The 18,796-nt window shown below is 48.6% G+C and overlaps 1 protein-coding gene across 2 annotated transcripts in view; it reads right to left on the bottom strand.

Moving 5' to 3' along the window:
- CERT1 (ceramide transporter 1) overlaps positions 1-18,796 on the bottom strand; it is an 881,084-nt gene that overhangs the window by 564,902 nt on the left and 297,386 nt on the right. For both annotated transcript variants that reach the window (XM_086960766.1, XM_086960767.1), the window contains exon 4: positions 12,074-12,181. In XM_086960766.1, coding sequence (XP_086816892.1) covers positions 12,074-12,181 — 108 coding nt within the window. The remainder of the gene's footprint in view (positions 1-12,073; positions 12,182-18,796) is intronic.

Genomic DNA, 18,796 nt, shown 5'->3' with positions numbered 1-18,796 from the left:
CGCCTTGGGTGCGGGAACCTTTTACTATTAGGTGTAAAATACGCTTAGTGTTGTCACTGGTTTGTCTCTTTGGGATAAAACCGGCCTGGTTAGGCTCGACTAACTGGGCCATGTAAGGCGCCAGTCGGGCGACTAAAAGGCTAGTGTATATTTTAAAATCTATGTTAAGTAGGGATATGGGCCTATACGCGCTACATGCAGTTCTGTCCTTTCCTGGCTTTGGAATAACGACCACGGCTGCCTCTAGCATCTCTCCCGGGATCGCTCCTGTTTGCTCAAAAGTGTTGAACAGTCCGGTCAGGATGGGGGCCAGTTGGTTGCAGAAGGTTTTATAAAAGGCGGCCGTATAGCCATCTGGGCCAGGTGACTTGCCCACCTTGAGACGGGAGATCGGCGAAATTACTTCCTCTATCTGTATAGCCCTGTCTAGGTGGTCAGCTTGCGCTTGACACAATAAGGTGATATCAGCAGCAGCTATATATTCAGCACTGCGTGTAGGATCTAAAGGGTCTCCCGTGTAGAGGTCTGCTTAGAAGTCACAAAAGACTTCAGCTATCTCTGCGTCCTCGGACACAAGCTCGCCCCCTGGTGTTCGAACTGTCTGGACCACTTCCCTCTACCTGGCCTCGCGCAGTTTATTAGCTAGGAGACGGCTGCATCGGTCTCTCCCCGTGTAATAAGAGTGGCGTAGCCTAAGGGCCGCATATTCGGCCCTCTCTTGGTCCAGGGCAGCCAGTTGCTTCCTTTCCACACAGAGCTGGCACCATGCACGAGAAGCGCCTGTTCTTTGGTGTTACTGCTCAAGCTCCAAAATCCAGAGTGAGTTCCGCTCTCTTGCAGTCTCTCTCCAGATTGTGGGCTGAGGAGATCGCTATGAATTCCCCTCTAAGGACCGCCTTTAAGGCTGCCCATTGAGTCCCTAGGGAAGTGTCAGAGTTAGCATTAAGGGTGATCTAATCCACAATGGCTTTCTGAATTTGAGTAATCACTGGTGGGAGATGTAGCATCGTGTCACGCGGGCGCCAGTGTCTGCAGGGGCGCGGTGAGCACGGAAGCCGAAAGGTGGCTAGGACTGGGGAGTGGTCCGAAAGGGAGACCGTAAAAATATCAGTGTCTAGTGCGTGGGCCCGGAGGGATGAGGAGCAAAGGAAATAATCCAATTGCGCCTAGGCCTTCTGGGCCCCCGAATAGAAAGTATCGCTGCAGTGCGTGGGTGGAAGTGACGCCAGAGATCAGACAACCCAAGGTCATGGAGTAATGCTCGCCACGTGGGAGGGAGAACGCCCGCCTGGGTCGATCTTTGACAGGAACGATCTAGCTCATTATCAAACACAATTTTGAGGTTCCCCCCCAGTAGTAAGTGTCTGTCCGAGGCCATGGCTGCCTCCTGAAGGGCCTTGAGGATGAACTTGGTCTGCCCTTAGTGAGGTGCGTATATGGAACCTATAGCGAGAGTCATTCCCCTTATCATGAACTGGTATGCGAGTAAGCAACCTCTAATTTCCGCTACCTTCTGGATGACCCTTCTGGGAAAAGAACGGGATACTAAAATAGCCACCCCTGCTGATTTCGACGTGTTTGAGGAGGATAGTTATTATTATTATTATTATTATTATTATTTATTTTTGTAAAGCGCGATAGTCACCCAGAGGTATCCCAGCGCTGAAGAACCCTGAATTCACCAGATCATCGGAGCAAGAAACTGAGAAGGACAAGGGAAGAAAGGGGGAAACTGGGGCAGAAAGGAGGGGGGGGGGATGTGCAGGATTTAGGGAAAAAGATGTTTTTAACAGTTTCCTGAAGCGCAGGTATTGAGGTTCAAGACGTAAGTTACGGGGAAGTGCGTTCCAAAGGCGGGAGGCTTGAACCGAGAAACGTCTTCCTCCTGCTCGTGTTTTTCTGAATCTAGGAGTGGTAGTAAAGTTTTCTGCATTGGAGCGGAGGGGCCTAGAGTTCCTATAGGGAGTGACCATTTTGCTGAGAACAGGAGGGCCTTGGTTCTGCAGCGTTTTGTGAACGAGACATAAGGCTTTAAATTTGACTCTCTGCCTTATGGGGAGCCAATGGAGAAGTTTGAGAGCGGGCTTGGCAGATGATCTGGCCGGGGTGTTAGTGATGATCCGGGCGGCCGCGTTCTGAATTGTCTGTAGTTTAGTAAGGGTCGCTTCGGGGGCACCCAGATAAATCACGTTACTATAGTCCAGTCTCGATATTATGAGACCTTGGACTAAAAGTTTTTGGGATTTAGGGGGGAGAAGGGGCAGGACTTTCCTCAGAGATTTTAAGAGGCCGAAACAAGTCCCTGCCACCTTCTTAGCTTGTGAGGTGAAGGAGAGATCGGAATCGATCCACACCCCCAAACTTTTCACCTCTTCCTTAGGGTCAGGGGGCGGACCCAAACAGGCTGGCCAGCTGTCCAGGGGAAGTGAGGCTCCTTTTGGGCCAAGTATAAGGACCTCGGTTGTTGTCCCGTTGAGTTTTAGGGCTGATCTGTTCATCCAGTGGTGAACCTGCGTAAGACAGTCGAACAGATCAGCTTTCTGCTGCTTGGGATGGGACAGAGACACCACTAGTTGAGTGTCGTCGGCGTAGCTGACGACGCTCACTCCGAAAGGGATGATAACCTCCTCCAATGTGGACATATAGATATTAAATAAAGTGGGGCTCAGGGAGGAGCCCTGAGGGACACCACAATGGAGGGGCATTTCGGAGGAGCGGGCGTTTTTTTCCCAGATTTGGTAGGAGCGTTGGGCCAGGAAAGATGAAAGCCAAGATAGGGCTGTTCCTTTCACTCCCATCCTAGTCAGTCTTTCGATAAGTAGTTGGTGGTCGACTGTATCGAACGCTGCACTAAGGTCGAGGAGGATCACTGCCACTGATCCTCCCCCATCCAATAGTGCTCTTGCCTCCTCTACAGCAGCCAGAAGGGTGATATCCGTGCCCTGTCCAGGTCGAAAACCTGTCTGGGAGCTTTTTAATTTATTATTGGTTTCTAGGAACTGAGAGAGTCTCCTATTGACCAATTTTTCTGCGACCTTACTTACTCCAGGCAATAGGGAGATGGGTCGGTAGTTAGCCATATTCTCGGGGTCCAATGTAGGTTTCTTCAGCAGGGCTTTTACCACCGCCTTCTTCCAGCTTGGGGGTACAGCTCCTTGTTGGAGAGAGGTATTAATCAAGCAGGTAAGGGAAGGGATGATAGTAGGGGTTACCTCTTTAAGGATATGGAGAGGAGCAGGATCACTGGGGGAGCCGCTCTTCATAGAGTTGAGCACATTTCTCACCTCGTCCACCGTGACCTGGCCCCACGTAGACAGGCAGGTGGTAGTGTGTGGGCAGGCGATATTTTCCTCAGGACTGGAGGGGGGGATAGATTCCAGAATTAGTCTGATTTTATCGTGGAAGAAATTGGCCAGTTTCTGGCATTTCTCCAGATCGACTTCAGGATCGGCAATGGGTCTTGTTCCTTGTCTTTGGGGTTTAGACAGCTCTTTAAGGATGACGTATGCTTCCTTACTGGAGCAGCCTGCGTTCTCTATTCTCTCCTGGAAAAACGTGCTTTTGGTTTTATGGATAGCAGTTTTATACGTCAGGAGAGAAGTAGAGTAGATGGTCTTGTTGGTTGCTGTTTTATCGCGCCTCCATGAGCGTTCGGTTCTTTTGCACTCTTGCCGCAGAGTTTTAAGCTCAGGAGTGTACCATAAAGCAGGTGGTATTCTTTTAGGTTGTTTCAGGGTGGTAGTTATCGGGAGTAACGTATCCAGTGAGGAAGTGATCCAGTCGCTGAATTGTTTGTCAGCTATATTGGGATCAGACGAGAGCGCAGGAGTGGACTCTGCAAGAGAGGCGGCCCAGATCTCCGGTGATAGTTTGCGCCATTGTCGGTCGGTGACTTGGGTTTTTGGAATCGAATAAGCGAGAGTGGGGATTTCCCAAGAAAAGGGTACCAAAAAGTGGTCCGTCCATGGTAAGGTCACCTGTGGTGGTCCTTGGAAAGAAGGTGGGTCTCCTGAAGTAAACATATGTCTGCCTTTAAACGTTCCAGGTAATGGAGGAGAGCCCTGCGATTGATTGGATTGTTAAAGCCCCTCACGTTGAGGGTGAGGATTTTAAGAGAGTATTGTGTCATCAGGGATTAGGATCAGGACACGTGTGGTAGACTCTGCTGGCCATAACTAACTGACATAGGGGAATTCAAAGGCGGCTGAGCACATATGAGCTGACCAGCAAGTCATGAGGTGAAAACTTTCAAAGGGCAACCAGGGGAGGTGGACGAGGGAACCCAAACCGATCAACAAAACCCCAAAACATGTTTCAAGAACCTAAATAGTCCGCCGGCCTGGGAGGACTGGTCAGTCAACCATGTGGGGGTAACCATGGTACCAAAAGGGGGCGCACTCCCCCCGCCTCACTCCCAAACCCAGCAAATAGACAAAATGAGTGTTCAATGCTGTGGGGCAGTCATTTGGCAGTGGAGTCTTCTCCGGCAGGCGTTTCCGCGGCCGCTGTCAGGGATTCTTGTCGACCTCTGGCATTCTCCGAGTTGTGCGGACGCCGAAGACACCGCCTGCCATCCTGATGGGGACGTCTCGGATCCCGAAGTAACGCTGCGCTCCTAGTCGTCTTCGCTTGGTGCCGCCAAACCCAGAACGTGGCATGCTTCCACCAAGGAGCGAAGTTGGCGGAGGCGGCCATCATGGCGAATAATAAGGCGGAAAGGGTGGCCCTAGGAATATGATATCCCCTGCTGCCGGAGATGGTCAGTCACTGGGCGGAACTGCCGCTGTTGTTGCAGGGTGATCAGAGCGAGGTCCAGGTATAGCACAGGGGAAGGACCCCCGAATGAGATGGGGTGGAGGGTTCTTGCTTTAGCGGGGATGGCTTCAGCCTGTGCGCCCAGTCCAGCACAACTTTGGTGTCCTGCGATTCCCCAAGAATGTGACAGAAAAGGCCCTGTGTAAATGTTTAGAGATTTCGGGTGTCGTTGGAGGGCTTAACTCCGTGGATCCTAATGTTGTGTCTTCAGGATCGGTTTTCTGGGTCTTCCATATGTGTTTGAATGTTCACATTCTAGTCTAAGTCGGATGACCTCTTGCTGGAGCAGGGTGATATCGGATACTGTAGCGTCGCTTTTCTCCTCGAGGGTTGCCACTCTTTCCCCTACTCCATCTAAGTCCCTGCGGATCTCTGACTTCCGTGGCAAATTCCATCTTCACTGATTGAATGCCCTCCCTAAGAGTGAGGAAGAGCGACTCCAAGAAGGCTTTCGTGATGTGTTCATCCCCGCTGGCTGTGGGAGGCTTTGAGGTCCCCGCTTCAGGCATTGCAGTAGCCATGTTAGGTATGGACTGTGAGCGGCCAAAGATGTCTGTAAGGGTTTTTTGTTTATTGTTCCTGGCTCTGGACATGTTGTGTAGCCACCACGCAGGTGCCCTGTAGTGTGCCGATTAGTGAACTGGTGGCTCTCCAGGGGGGAGGACACGGCTGGGCAGGGGCACCCAGCGCTCCTTTGGTCTCTCAAGTCACCTCTATGGCCTTCTCTAGCCCCCACTCCGCTGCAGGTTGAGTGTCCCAGTGGGTGGGCGAGGTAGCCCCTTGTATCTGGGCTGTGCAAGCACCGGGGGTCTCGGCGCTGGGCAGCAGGCCGGCGGTCCATCGTTTGTGCAGTAGGTGGGGCCAGGGACGCCCACTACTCCGCCGGGGGAGGCTGATGCCCAGATGGATCCGAAGCCCTCTTGTGGAGACCCACGTGTGTAGCACCCCACACTCTTAGCGGTGGCCCCAAAATGGCGACTCCAATGAAGTAGGCTCATGTGCGGCCAATAACTGTCACAGCCTACGCCAGCCCCTCAAAGTAGCTTTCACTATTGTGCTTGCCAGCGGGGGAGCCACCTCAGATGTTCAACTGTGTCCGCTCTTCCTCCGGTACTCCGTGTCCCAAAATGTCCGGGCCCCGCCGCCACCCGCTACCAGGAGAAGGGCCTTGTCCCGGGCACCTGCAGGCCACAGTGCAGCGGATTCCCGCCACGTGGATTCCCCTCAGCTACTCCAAAGAGCCCTTTCGGTCTTCACACAGCTCTCCAGGACTCTGCGGAGCAGGCGCTGTCAGTGTTGCAGGCTTACCAGGGGGATCCCAAGGTTCGACCCCTCTCCGCTGTCAGGCCGCTTGAGCCAGTCCCCAGTGTCCATGCGCCTAGGCCCCAACAACTCCCATCGCCGCTGCCGTGGTCGCTCACCTTTTGTCAGGCAGTAGCTCCGGGGTCGGTAAGCCGCCGCTCCTGGTCTCCGCTGGCCCCAGGGGTTCTTCTTAGGAGTCACCGCCAACAGTCTTATCCCGCTACCGGCTTTTGTCAGAGGGGGCGGGGCAGCCAGGCCCACTAGGACGAGCGCCCCCCGATGCCACGGACTTGCGTGACGTGCTGCTGGGGCCTGCGCGTCCTGCTCCGGCTTAGCCAAACTCCGGACCCGGGCTTGTCGTGACTCAGCGCGCCAGAATAGTCCAAGTCCTGCCAACTGCCTGTCGATGTCGATCAGCGAGGGTCCCTCGGCTCACACCCAGGACGCCACGGGGGCCACCGGTGCCTCCCACGCTCCTCACCCCGGCTTCGTGAGCTGTCGGCCCACCTCTGCCAGCCTGGTCGGACACAGCCTCCTTGGTGAGTCGTCCGATGTGCGGCTATCCCCGCATCTGGGGGGGGGTCACCGGTCAGCGAACCTGTGTCGGGAGAATCGGGAGAATAGATGCTGGCCTCGGTGGTGGGACAACCATCTCATTGTCTAGGCCGCCCCAACGCGGGACGGCCGGGTCCTCGCATTAGCTGCGTGGGTCAGACTTTCGGTCACCGGCCAGGTCCAGGGTCCATCGCGGCTCTTCACCACGTCCCCTCAGGCTATGTGGGCCCCAGGATTTCCGTGCTGTGCTGGAATGGAAAGGCGGCGGGCAGGAGCGGAGAACAGTGAGTCCTACCTCGCCGCCATCTAGGCCGCGCCCCCCCCCGGGGGCCCTGGCTTATATTGAAATGGTGGATTGAGAGATATGTAGATTGTTTTCAGATGCATATTGACAAAGGGGAAAGCTGTACCTGAATATGGAATATGCTAAGTAATTGTGGGAAAGATGTGTTTTGACATTAGCTACCTATTGCTATTGGCTTAAGGTGACGCTGTGATGAGCCTCATAAGTTGTTATTATTTGAAAATGCAATACAAAGATTATTATTATTTTTGTAATCCTGCCTTACACTCAATGAAAGTTTGAGGAAGTTCGAAATTATTTTAGTGGTTACTTACTGTGTTTGCTACCAGAAGGTAGTATACAGCTTACAGAAACTAGAAAAGAGACAGCTAACTTGAAATCCTAGGTCGATCACAGGTTTAAGTTCTTGAGGGAGACGTTGGCATGTGAAGAACCTGACCAAATGTCAGACAACTAGCTCCCAAATCTCACTTGAGATCAATTACCAGATTTGATATTCTTTCTGTAAGAATATCCAACAAAACAGTCTGAACAAAGCAACAACATACAAAGCTGATTGGTTAGGGACATCAGAGACTAAGTGAAATTCTGAAACTAAAAACTGGAACGAGTACAGAGTTATGTGCAGGTGAATAAAGGTGAGAGTAAAACACTCACCGTCAGTCAGCCAGTATTTTGATAAGGGCTTCACGTCACAGCATTATTTTCATGGCTCAAGATCAACAATAGTTATCCATTATGGTACAATAATGCAGAAGTAATATGATGGAATAACTACTTAAAATGACTAACATGGTAATAGGACCACAAGAAAAGAATCATCCAGTAAAACCGAAGAATCATTACTTATGTTCCATACCATTTAGTGATGGATACTCCATATTACAAAATTGTACTTCTGCTTAAGTAGGCCACTAGCAACGGGGCTTGTGTTACTGTGGGATGGAGAGGCCGAACTGGCATAGGGAGGTGTGCAGAAATATGGGTAAGCAGGGGTTCCAAGTTTCAGAGAAAATGTAGGCTACCAGGAACCTGCTGTGTAGATGTGGTTGAAGGGGATACAATGCTGGGCTAAAACCAGATTTTGTAAACAATTCCAATTTAAATTAAGTGGTTATCCCTGTAATTAACCTGTAAAAACTGATGCATATGAGCAGTGCTTAATTTGAGCTGGTGGTTGCAGATGGGGCCCAGCCCTTACATTTGCTCATCAGACATTTACAGAAAGCAAACTAGAGAAAAACACACAAAGGTAAAAGGAGCAGAGAACGATGGATAAACTGTCACAAAGGGAGAACGCAGGAACCTGCAAGAATGCGATAAAGGGGCCGGGAGTGCCTGATAGTGTATTAAAGAGGCATGAGCTGGATTCTAGTCTACATAGCCTTGGTATTCCTTGTACCATCATTTAACAGCAATAGGCTGGGGGAGGCTTCTAAACCGAGCTTTTGCAAACTTTTTATTGACGTGTGATCCAAAATGGCAGAACACAGATTAAGGCGAATCAGGATATTACAATATTAACATGAGCTAACACTGTTGAGCCAGATCTACTAATATAAATAGTAGGCTCAGACTTGGGTACTCCTAATTTTGGGTTGTCCTTTAACATACTACTTTTTTTCTCAAGAACTAGAATAAGGCGTCCGAGCTGAGCTAAATAAAATTACAAGGCATTAATGGAGTGGAGAAGTTTGTATTCTGCTAAGTATGGAAACTTCCTGATACAGAGGTCTAGGAATAAATTAACAGAAAAGCCAATACCCTGGCAGACTGTGCTAGCAGTATGCTGATCAGCTTAATCCAAGAACTGAGGTAGTCTATCTGTAGCTCAGTTACCCACTCATCACTGGACACACCAAATACTGTAAATTAATTCATCCTTGAGAGTTTCTGAAATGATTCAAGAAGAGGAATGCTTGTCACCACTAGGACACAGGACAAAAATGGAAGAAACATCTATTCAGACCAAAAATAATGGATAGATCCTTAATATCGCATGTAGAATAAACATAATCCAGCTGTTGCCGTAGAGCTAGCCAATCAGCAATGAGACACAGGCAAGAAGAGTGATAACAGACTGATGTGAAACTGTAGCAATGTCAGCTCGGACTAGGTTACAAAGAAGACATGGGAAAGGCCTCTGAGATTAGATTGCATTATAATGCCTAATCTGTCAGAGTTATAACCCTGCGATACTAAGAGTCTGTGGCAACGCTTTGAGCACTAAATTACTAATTATCCAAACAGAAGCTGTCAGTATGCCATTCAGAGTCCAGTCAATGCTTCAAAAACGTGTGGAAGATTGTTGCTGTTATTCCCTCAGGAGGAGTCCTGACTCCTGTTCCATACATGTCCGTTGTGATACACAAAATGGTAATCGTGCACTTCCTTGCCCATAGCAACTTGTAGTTGCCGATCAAAGTTCTTCCAAGGCAACCTAAGCTGTCAGATAGCGTGTCTTGGAAGTGGACCTGCTATGTGGCCACAATAAAAAAGGTTAAGATGATGTTCTGCTACTAGTTTAGCAAGACATGATGGCAACAAATCTTTCTATATTGTTGTTGGTCCCTTCATCCTGGGGAGGCTAGGTCAATGCACGAGCAGCATCTTTGTTCCCTCCAGGGAAGAGAATGCTTTTTCTCCAAACTGCCACTGGTCCTCGAATAGCATGTCCATGAGTAAGGTTTGAGATCTCTGAATGGGACAGCAGAACGCACCCAAGAACGCCAAAATAGCATGGATTGAGCAAAACTGTCAGCAGAACCCAGCCCACACAAAGACCTGTTCAGATGCATCCAATTCATCACCGGTCGCCCAGGTCCATACACTGCTTTTTCACATCTGGCAAGCTGATCACGAAGTTTTGCGAAGTCCCACGAAGTATTAACCGATCAACCCTCGGGCAAGTAGCATTAGCAATGCAGAGGGTCAGGTTGCCAGAACAAAGGATTCTCGCCCACAGAGTCAATATTTTTTTACTCTATCAGGAGGTGCCGCAGGAAAGGCATTTAAGTTCTGCTTATAGGATGACCTTTGGACAACCAGACTTTCCAGTGAGGGGTCAAAAAGTAGAGAACATCTGGAGCAGCCTATGAGGCCTAGCTGGACTGCTTGGACCAAAAAGGGGTTTCTCCCAAGCAGGCACGACAGGCTCCGATAGGGCTTCGCTTAATGGAAGGAAGTGAACCACTGCTGAGAAGGGGCATTGCAAGAGCTCAATCGAAATGTTAGACTGCTCTTACACTGAGGGCAAGGTCAAGGTCAAGTTTTAAGCATCCTTTAGGGCTTCAGATGTAAATGAATAAACTTCCACTGAAGCAGGCCAGAGGAATTATGGGTGTAATGGATGCCACTTCCAGTGAAGTGCCCAGTCCATTAGCATTTTGTAATCAAGATGCAAGCCAACAGTAGTATTATAATAAGGAAGGCCATTATCTGCCTTTCGAATCATCCTCTGTACAGCACTATTGGCACTGCAAGGACTTCGTGATCGGAACTGAAAATCTCCTCCATCCTGGCAAATGTCTAAGCCCCGGGTAGGTGCTCTATCCAGGGAGCATGATTCTAGATTGCCTCCATATTTTCCCTTGCCACACAGATAATTACCTCCGGACGCTGACTGTTCTGAGAGCAGTCTTAGTTTGCTGGTCACCGAATGGTGTTCCAACTGAACAGTAGATGGCACCGTGGCAGGTTGCAGCGTCTTCCGGGGAGGAAGGGTGGGATTGGGGAACAGTTCAATTGTGCAGGGTCAGCAAAAGTAGGCTGATGGACCCGAAACTCTGGCTCGGTGTTAAGGATTTTAATCAGACATGGAGGCGATCAGTGCTAGATAACATCATCGCAACTCCTAACTGACATGGGAATGGGATCATTTCCTCGAGGAAGAAGAGAACTTCACCTACCTAGGGTGCTTTTGTGGGGTTTTTTTTAATGGGAAGGTCTTAAAAGAAATCTCTCTTTACACGTGTCTTGCCTTCTGGAAATAGACAGTTTAGGCCTTGCGAAGCTTAGTCAGAAACAACTTGGCCTCCGCCACCTGATGGATTTTTGCGTGCATTGTGGCATAAGAAGCTAGAACATTTTACTATAAATTCAGGGTTTCCCAAACCGTGGGTCAGGAAAGTAGGAGCAATACACATGGATGCCTTTGAATTCTTTGTTTAACTTGTCACATTTACCTGCAGTGCTTCAAAGACAGGTCAAATGTCAGGCTAGGTCTTCTCATAAATTGCTGTAGTATATGTGTTTACATTTCTTTCTCCGACAGCAAAGTGAGAGTGTTTTTTAAGTGAATTATGTGAAAATCTTGAAGGAGTCCAGGGGATGCCGTGTATTCGCAACACAACATTTAAATGCCTGTAAATTAACTATATGCATTCAGCAGTTAGGAAAGCAAAAATGAAGCAGATTTCTTCTGTAATTCTTAAGTGTGCTGGAGACAGAGATTTTAATAGGAGCAAAACAAATCAATGCACGATACTTGGTTATGTACTAATGATAAATATTCATAGAAACCCGATTTCACACTGTCATATGTCAATCGTTCTATCAATAAAACTGAATGCCTGTGCAAAGTTAGTGGCTCATTCAATGGAAAATGTGCTTTCTCTGAAGGACAATGCACCATCATACTAAGCTTTAGATACATTTGAAAAATCGCCTCGCCTCACGTCTATTAAAGGTAGGTAGGCCGCGAATGTTGGTCACTCTAAAAATAGAGTCAAGATTCCAAAACATTTGGGAACTACTGATTAAACAATTCTGCAACTGACGGTTACAACAAACAAGCTTGACTTAAAATGCTCTGATTTGTCCTTTTCCACATTGGCTTCAACAATGGAATGAAATAACATTTTTGGCATGTGAAAAAAAAATACATAAAAGCACACCATTTTCTAATAGCTTTGACACGATTTGATATATCAATTCTGAACTTCTTAACTCAAAATTTAAAGGTCACTTAATATGACTAACATTTGGGGCAAAACTAACAAGATAAACAATAGTGCTTCTACCGTATTACACACAAAATAAAAAAAAAACACAGATACATCGAGAGAAATAAAATGACTGGATAAGTTTTTCACTAACCTTGAATGACGAGGTAGATGTAGCAGAGTACCCGCTTGCTCCAGATACAAGAGATGCCACAGAGCCATGTCGTCGTAAGCTTGTTTCTGATCCATAGCCAGATTCAGACTGAAATCAGAAAGAGATGCAATTTTCAGATACATTGGACAAAGAAATGCTTTTAAGTGGTTCCTAGTTGCTTCAAACAGATTTAGTTTTCCAGATTGCGACTGCATATCAGGTCGGTTTGCTTCATTTTGCAGCATTACAGAAATAAAGACAACAGATCTGAAATATTAAATAAAAGGCTTCATGTTTTATGTAGTAGTTGGTGAAGGAGAGGCTCGAGCTTATGCTAGGTATAATTTGGGACCCTGCATGTATTCTTAGCAGTGGATTGGTAGATTGAAGGAACAAGTTACTTACCTTTAATAAAGCTATTTCTGGTGTACATGCCAGATAAATCACCTCGCGAATATCCCCAAGCTCCGGACTGGATCCAGATTTTTGAAGCAACTGCTCCAGCATGGAACATTGCGGCGTCATCACACCACCTCTGAAAGGGAAGATATAGCGACAGATATAGGCCCAAAACCTGCGCATTGTCATCAGTTTCTCTTGAACTTTTCCGAAACCCTCAGCCATGACAGATTGGTGGTGAAAGTGTGCCAAATTTAGCTTTGCATCTTTTGAGAATCATTGAGGAGTTCATTCCACTAAACATAGAGGGGGGGGGGGAAAGGTGATGAAAAATCTGCAGTTAGATAAAGTTCCACCATTAAGAGCGTAACCAAGGCTACTGACTGCAGCGAGTCTTCTGTCAGCAACTACTCACCGATGAAAGGGAATGCATTGTTCACTGACCTGTAAAGATTGGTTGCGATTAGTGCCCTCATATGCGCAAACACAAAGGCAGGGGTGAGGCTGAACGGTAGAACAACAAATTGGAAAATACTCTGTACCCACTACAAACCTAAGGTAGCAGCATGCAGTGAATTACGTCCTGCAGGTCCAAGGACATCATCTGATCCCCTCGATCCAGGTCGGAAAGGCCCTGGCTGAAGTCCGCATCTTCAATTTGTCTTTCTGCGAGAAAGAGTCTAGAGAGAATCCTCCATCTTTCTTGGTACCAAGAAATAGTGGGGAAAAAAGCCCCTCGCCATCCATTGTGTCTGGGACTCTTATGACTTCCTTTGCCAAAAGCAAATGAACTTTCTGGCGAAGGATGGTGGGATGGTCTGCTGAAGTTTGAGAAAAAAACATGTGGAATTCAAGGGGCAGAGCATAACCTATTGATCTGATGTTATCTCCCTACAAGTGGGTAGGAAAGATTGAATTCTGCCTCCTACCAGCTGAGCAAGACCATGGAAGGAGAACTCAAAGGTCACTGGCCACTGCCGCAGCAGGAGAGGAGGAAGATTACAGTCACTGGTGATGTCCAAGACCTTTGTTACTACCACAGCCTATTGAACTTACTTACCTTTGGTAACGATATATCTGTAAGAGACATATATTAGCTATAGATTCATTACCTTAAAATTGCCCCCAGACGTCAAAACTGGATACAGAGAATTTTTCTTCAGCAGTACCCCTGTGCGTCGGTTGGTGGCGCCACTCAACTCCGCGTTCGTCATTGGTGTCGTCACCCCCGGAATGATATTGCAGTATCTACTTAAGACACTGCTCCTGCGTACCGACGTCAGTTCTTTACACGACATTCCATGCCAGAAGAGCAGAGCCATGCAAGACACTGACCACTAGTGCATCAACTAGGGTCCTGAAAGGGAGTCCCTCACTCTAGAAGTCAGTTCGCAGAACGGGGAGGATGGATGGGGCAGTGAGGAATCTATAACTAATATATGTCTCTTAGAGATATATTGTTACCCAAGGTAAGTAACTTGTTCATCTGAAAGAGACTATTACTTAAAGATTCCTTACCTTAGACTAGATACCCCAGCAATACCAACCCCGGAGGTGGGTCTGCAAACCAAGTTCACACCAGAAAGTCCTGGAGAACTGAACAGCCAAAGAAGCAGTCTCTCCAGACGTGGCTATCCAGGTAGTAGTGTTAGGGAAGTAGTGTGGTACAGACGCCAGGGTGGCTGATTCCAGACCACGGGGGCTCGCGGTTCGATCACCGGTGGAAGGTTAGCCCAGCACCTTGTTCCCGACGGCCCCCAGCACCGGGACACCTCTCCGGAGGTAGCTGTGTGCTTTACAAATGCCTGTATTGTTTTTGGTGACCACGTATAATGATACCTACGTGGCTGCCTGGCAGGTGTCATTAAGGGGGACTATGTCCCAAAGCAGCAGTGGCTGCCGTCGCCCTGGTGGAATGAGCGTGCAACCCCAATGGAGGTTCCTTTTTCGCCAGAGAATAGCACATTTGAATGCAGAGAACAAGCCATTGAGAGATGGTTCGTTTCTGCACGGCCCGACCTTTATCAGCGCCAACAAAGAGTTGATCATCAACCCGGAAAAGCTTTGTGCGATTCAGATAAAATTAAAGAGCACGTTTTGGATCCAGACGGTGGAGCCTCTCCTCCTCTTTAGAAGTATATGGGGGCGGGAAGAAGGTGGGCAAGGTGATGGTCTGCCCTCTGTGAAAAGAGGTAACCACTTTGGGGAGAAAAGAAGGCCTAGTGCGAAGGACAACCTTGTAGGATGAACAGCCAGGAAAGGAGGTTTAGAAGAAAGAGCTTGAATTTCACTGACCCTATGAGCAAAGGTGATGGCAACTAAGAATGCAGTTTTGAGAGTCACGAGTCTGAGAGAACAATTGTGTAGTGGCTCGAAAGGAGCGCACATAAGCTAAGTCAAAACAATGTTCAAGTCCCACTGGGGCATTATGAAACGAACAGGAGGAAATAAGTGGATAATGCCCTTAAAGAAGCAATTTACAATGGGAGACTTGAAAAGAGAAGGCTAATCAGGAAGGTGAAGAAAGGCTGAAATGGCTGAAAGATGGCATTTAAAAGCGCCCAGAGCAGAGCCCTTCTCGGCCAAAGAAAGAATGAAGAGGAGAACCTCCGAATGAGTGGCAGAAAGGGGATCCACAGCCTTTGCTGTGTACCATGCCACAAATTTGTTCCATCTACAGGCTTATCCTGTTTTGGTGGAGAGACACCTGGGCTGCCAAGATAACGTTACAGACTTCAGGAGGAACATCGAAACTGTCTACTGTTGCCGCTCAATCTCCACGCAAAGAGGTGGAGGTTGGACAGGTTCGGGTGGAGGACAGTCCCCTGCTGCTGCATCAGATGATCCTCCCGAAAGGGCAGTCTGATCAGAGGATCAATGGCCATGTTCATGAGCTCAGGATACCAAACTTTTCTTGTTCAGTCCAGAGCCACAAGAATTACTTGGGCCCGGTCTCGCTTGATCTTCTTCAGCACTCTGGGCAGAAGTGGAATAGGCGGAACGGCGTATAGAAGACGACAACTCCACTTGCAATGAAAAGCGTCGCCTTGGAAATTCCAACGCACAGAACGGCAGACATTGCGCGTTCTTTTCGGTGGCAAATAGATCTACCAAGGCTCTCCCCACCGTTGAAAGAGAACTTGCACCACCTCCGAGTGAAGACGCCATTCGTGATCTATAATGCACCAGCGGATGAGTTAGTCCGCCCTGGCGTTCAGGGAACCCGCCAGGTATTAAACAACTAGAGACATGCCCAGATGTTCTAGCCACTTCCAGAAATGAAGGGCCTCATGACAGAGGGTCCACGACCCCCACCCTGCCCTGTTTGTTGCAATACCACATGGTGGTGGTGTTGCCCATGAACACCTGCAATACTCTTCCTTTGACAGAAGGAAGGAATGCCTTCAGTGCAAGACAAATTGCCCAGAGCTCCAGAAGGTTGATACACAGACCGGACTCCACCGGAGACCAGAAGCCTCTGATCTCCGCCTCCCCCATATGGCCGCCCCACCCCAGAAGTGGGGCATCTGTCACCACTGTGAACTCTGGTTGGGGAAGGGAGAGGGATCTGCTGTTGACACAATCCTGGTTTGCTAGCCACCACTGCAATTGGTGTGCAATGCCCTCCGAGATCTGGACACAATCAGAAAGATTCCCCTGATGCAGTGCCCACTGGCACTTCAGGGCCCACTACAGAGCCCACAAATGCCACTGTCGCGTTCTAATCTAGGACCCTGATCGATACTGTGACCTTATGCCCCTATTCGGCTATAAATCCATTTATTCCCTATATTGGCATAACCGTTCAAGTGCAATATTCAGAAACTCGTCTCTGGCCTCACACGAACAGAGCCACATTTCAGAATCGCTTTCTCTACCACTTCCTTTGCAACCAATTAGTGCAATGACATAGCAGAAGTTACTATCTAAGATTCCTAGATTAACACTCCGAGTTCTTCAACAAGATAAAAACTCAGCAACCTGGAAATCCCCGCTTGCTGTGTTTTGATTAGTAATAGAACTCTAATGAGCACTGATAGACGATCACTTCCTAGTGACATCTTTATTGACGTCTTATGTCCAAAAACTTACGTCAAACAAGGCACCTTTCAGGTATAAATATTACCAACGTTGCCTTAAGCAAAGGCTGTTGTTGTTTTCGCTGATGCTGCTAGCTGTCTTAAAGCCATCGCTGCTGACGAAGCTGCTGTTATGCTGATGATACCATAGCTGCTATCGCTACTGCTATCGCTGCTAACGAGCAAACGATGGTGTGGTGAACTTAGGAGCTGAACAGGCGTCCCCCTGCAAGAGCCCAGCAGATGCAAGCTGCCCGCGGACGCTGCCTCTCCTCCTCCTCCTCGACGCGCTGAGAGAGACGCTGTCTTTTCTCCTGCAGAGAAATCCGGCGTTTCTAGTCTACCCTTGCGGGTGACTGGGATATCGACCCCCTGAAGGAGATACCAGACCTCCATCATTCTATTCCAGAGGTATGGTGTTGACTAAACCCTTAGAGAGAATTCTTGAAGCAAACCTTGGCAAAACCAACTTAACTTAAAGCTACTTACTTACTCCCCTCCCAAGTATTAGGCTTAGGTCAGGTACACTGGGGTAGGCGTAGTTAGAAGCACCAGTTGAGTATTTTAGCCTAATGTATATATGAATGTATATATGTTTTATTCATTTTAAACCATTGTATGGCTAAGAAACCATATCAATGCTTTTACGGTATTTCGCAATACTCCTTTTACTGTACGTACTTTTTATAATAACAAGTCTTGCAATTGTGGCAATTCATTTCTCTTGTACGAGAAGAAAGACTGTTCAATAAATGTTACCCTTTATTGAAAACGCCCGTCTCTCTATTCTCTACATATTGTGAAAGTAAACTGCACAACCACTGACTGAGTAAAATAACTGTCTATTGTTCACACGACCCTAGAGATTGACTCTTGATCTGAGGAGCAAAGTTGTCATGTTGCACGGTTGTTGGAAAACTGAATCCCTTCTTGGCTGTGCCAGGGAAGCTGATCACTTCCTATTCAGTCAAGAAAGTTTCCAGTGACCTCTGAGCTAGTTGGTAACAAACCCAATTAAGTTTAGCATAGTCAGTGGAGGCCTGGAAGATCCGCACTTCTACGTCGATACTACTGTTTGTTAATCCAATGCGCAGGGCCTATTGGGAAAATAGGAACTACACTACACCACCTGGCATGATCCACCAGTAGGATGTAGGAAGTTGAGACCCAGCAGCTTCAGGGTCATTCTGACCAAAACCCGGGATAGAGGCTGAAAGATCGTAATCATAGCTGGAATATCCCGGACTCGTTGTTTGGGAGGATAAGCCCAAAACTGCGCTGTGTCCAGAACCGCCACGAGGAAAAGGACCTTCTGAGAGGGAATCAGGTGCAACTTTGGCACGTTGAAAGTGAACATCAGCGAATGAGGGAGGTCCGCCGTAGTCTGGAGATGGGAGACGACAGCCGGGGCGAACTTGCCTTCAACAGCGAGTCATCGGGATAGGGTAAGACTGGAGCCCCTGATCTGCACAGATGAGCTGCGACCACCGCCATCAAAGGGGAGTGTTGGAAGGGGGCGACCTTAGGGGTCGAGATTGCTCTCCGAACCACCCGAGACCCTCCTCTCCCACAATTCCTGCCGAGTCTTATCGAGGGAGGGTCCCCACTGGGGAGGACTGATCATACACACTGTCGGCACACCACACTTACGAACGGACACCACACCGTGGATCTCTATCAAGTATGAACTTTATCAAAGGTGAAAAGGTAGCAATATACAGCGTTCGAGGGATCGTGAAAGTCTCGTAACATAAGGGAACGGGGAAGCGGGACAGTCTCAAGGGCCGGCCAGTACGTAGCATACCCTGCGCACAGTTCTCAATCCTCGAACTGGGGGGTACGGAGGCTGGCGATGGTACTTGCTGTTCTACTCGCTTCGGTTCAAGGTAGTCGTGATGGTAGCGTCGATGGTCCAGCCAGACCAGAGGGCTCCTCAAGCCGCGATGAGGTCAGCAGGGCTCGATCCGGAGTGCACCGTAGTGCTCGTAGTTCAGCAGGAGCCGCAACAGTGTCAGCAGGGCTCCGGATGGTAGCAAGAGTCTCTTGTTCTCAAGAGTGGGCCGCGACGAGGTCAGCAGGGCTCCGATGGTTCAAGATTTTCTCTTCGAGGAAGAGCCGCGTCAGCAGGGCTCGGTGGTTCCAGTCTTTTTCTTCGAGAGGGAGCCGCGACAGCGTCAGCAGGGCTCGGTGGTTCAGTTCCGTAGCTTCGAGGACGAGCCGCGACAGCGTCAGCAGGGCTCGGTGG

This window comes from Lissotriton vulgaris, chromosome 3_1 (assembly GCF_964263255.1).
Source record: "Lissotriton vulgaris chromosome 3_1, aLisVul1.2, whole genome shotgun sequence".
Taxonomy (NCBI): domain Eukaryota; kingdom Metazoa; phylum Chordata; class Amphibia; order Caudata; family Salamandridae; genus Lissotriton; species Lissotriton vulgaris.
Note: the sequence above shows the minus strand (reverse complement) of the source record. Positions and strands in the feature narration are given on the sequence as shown.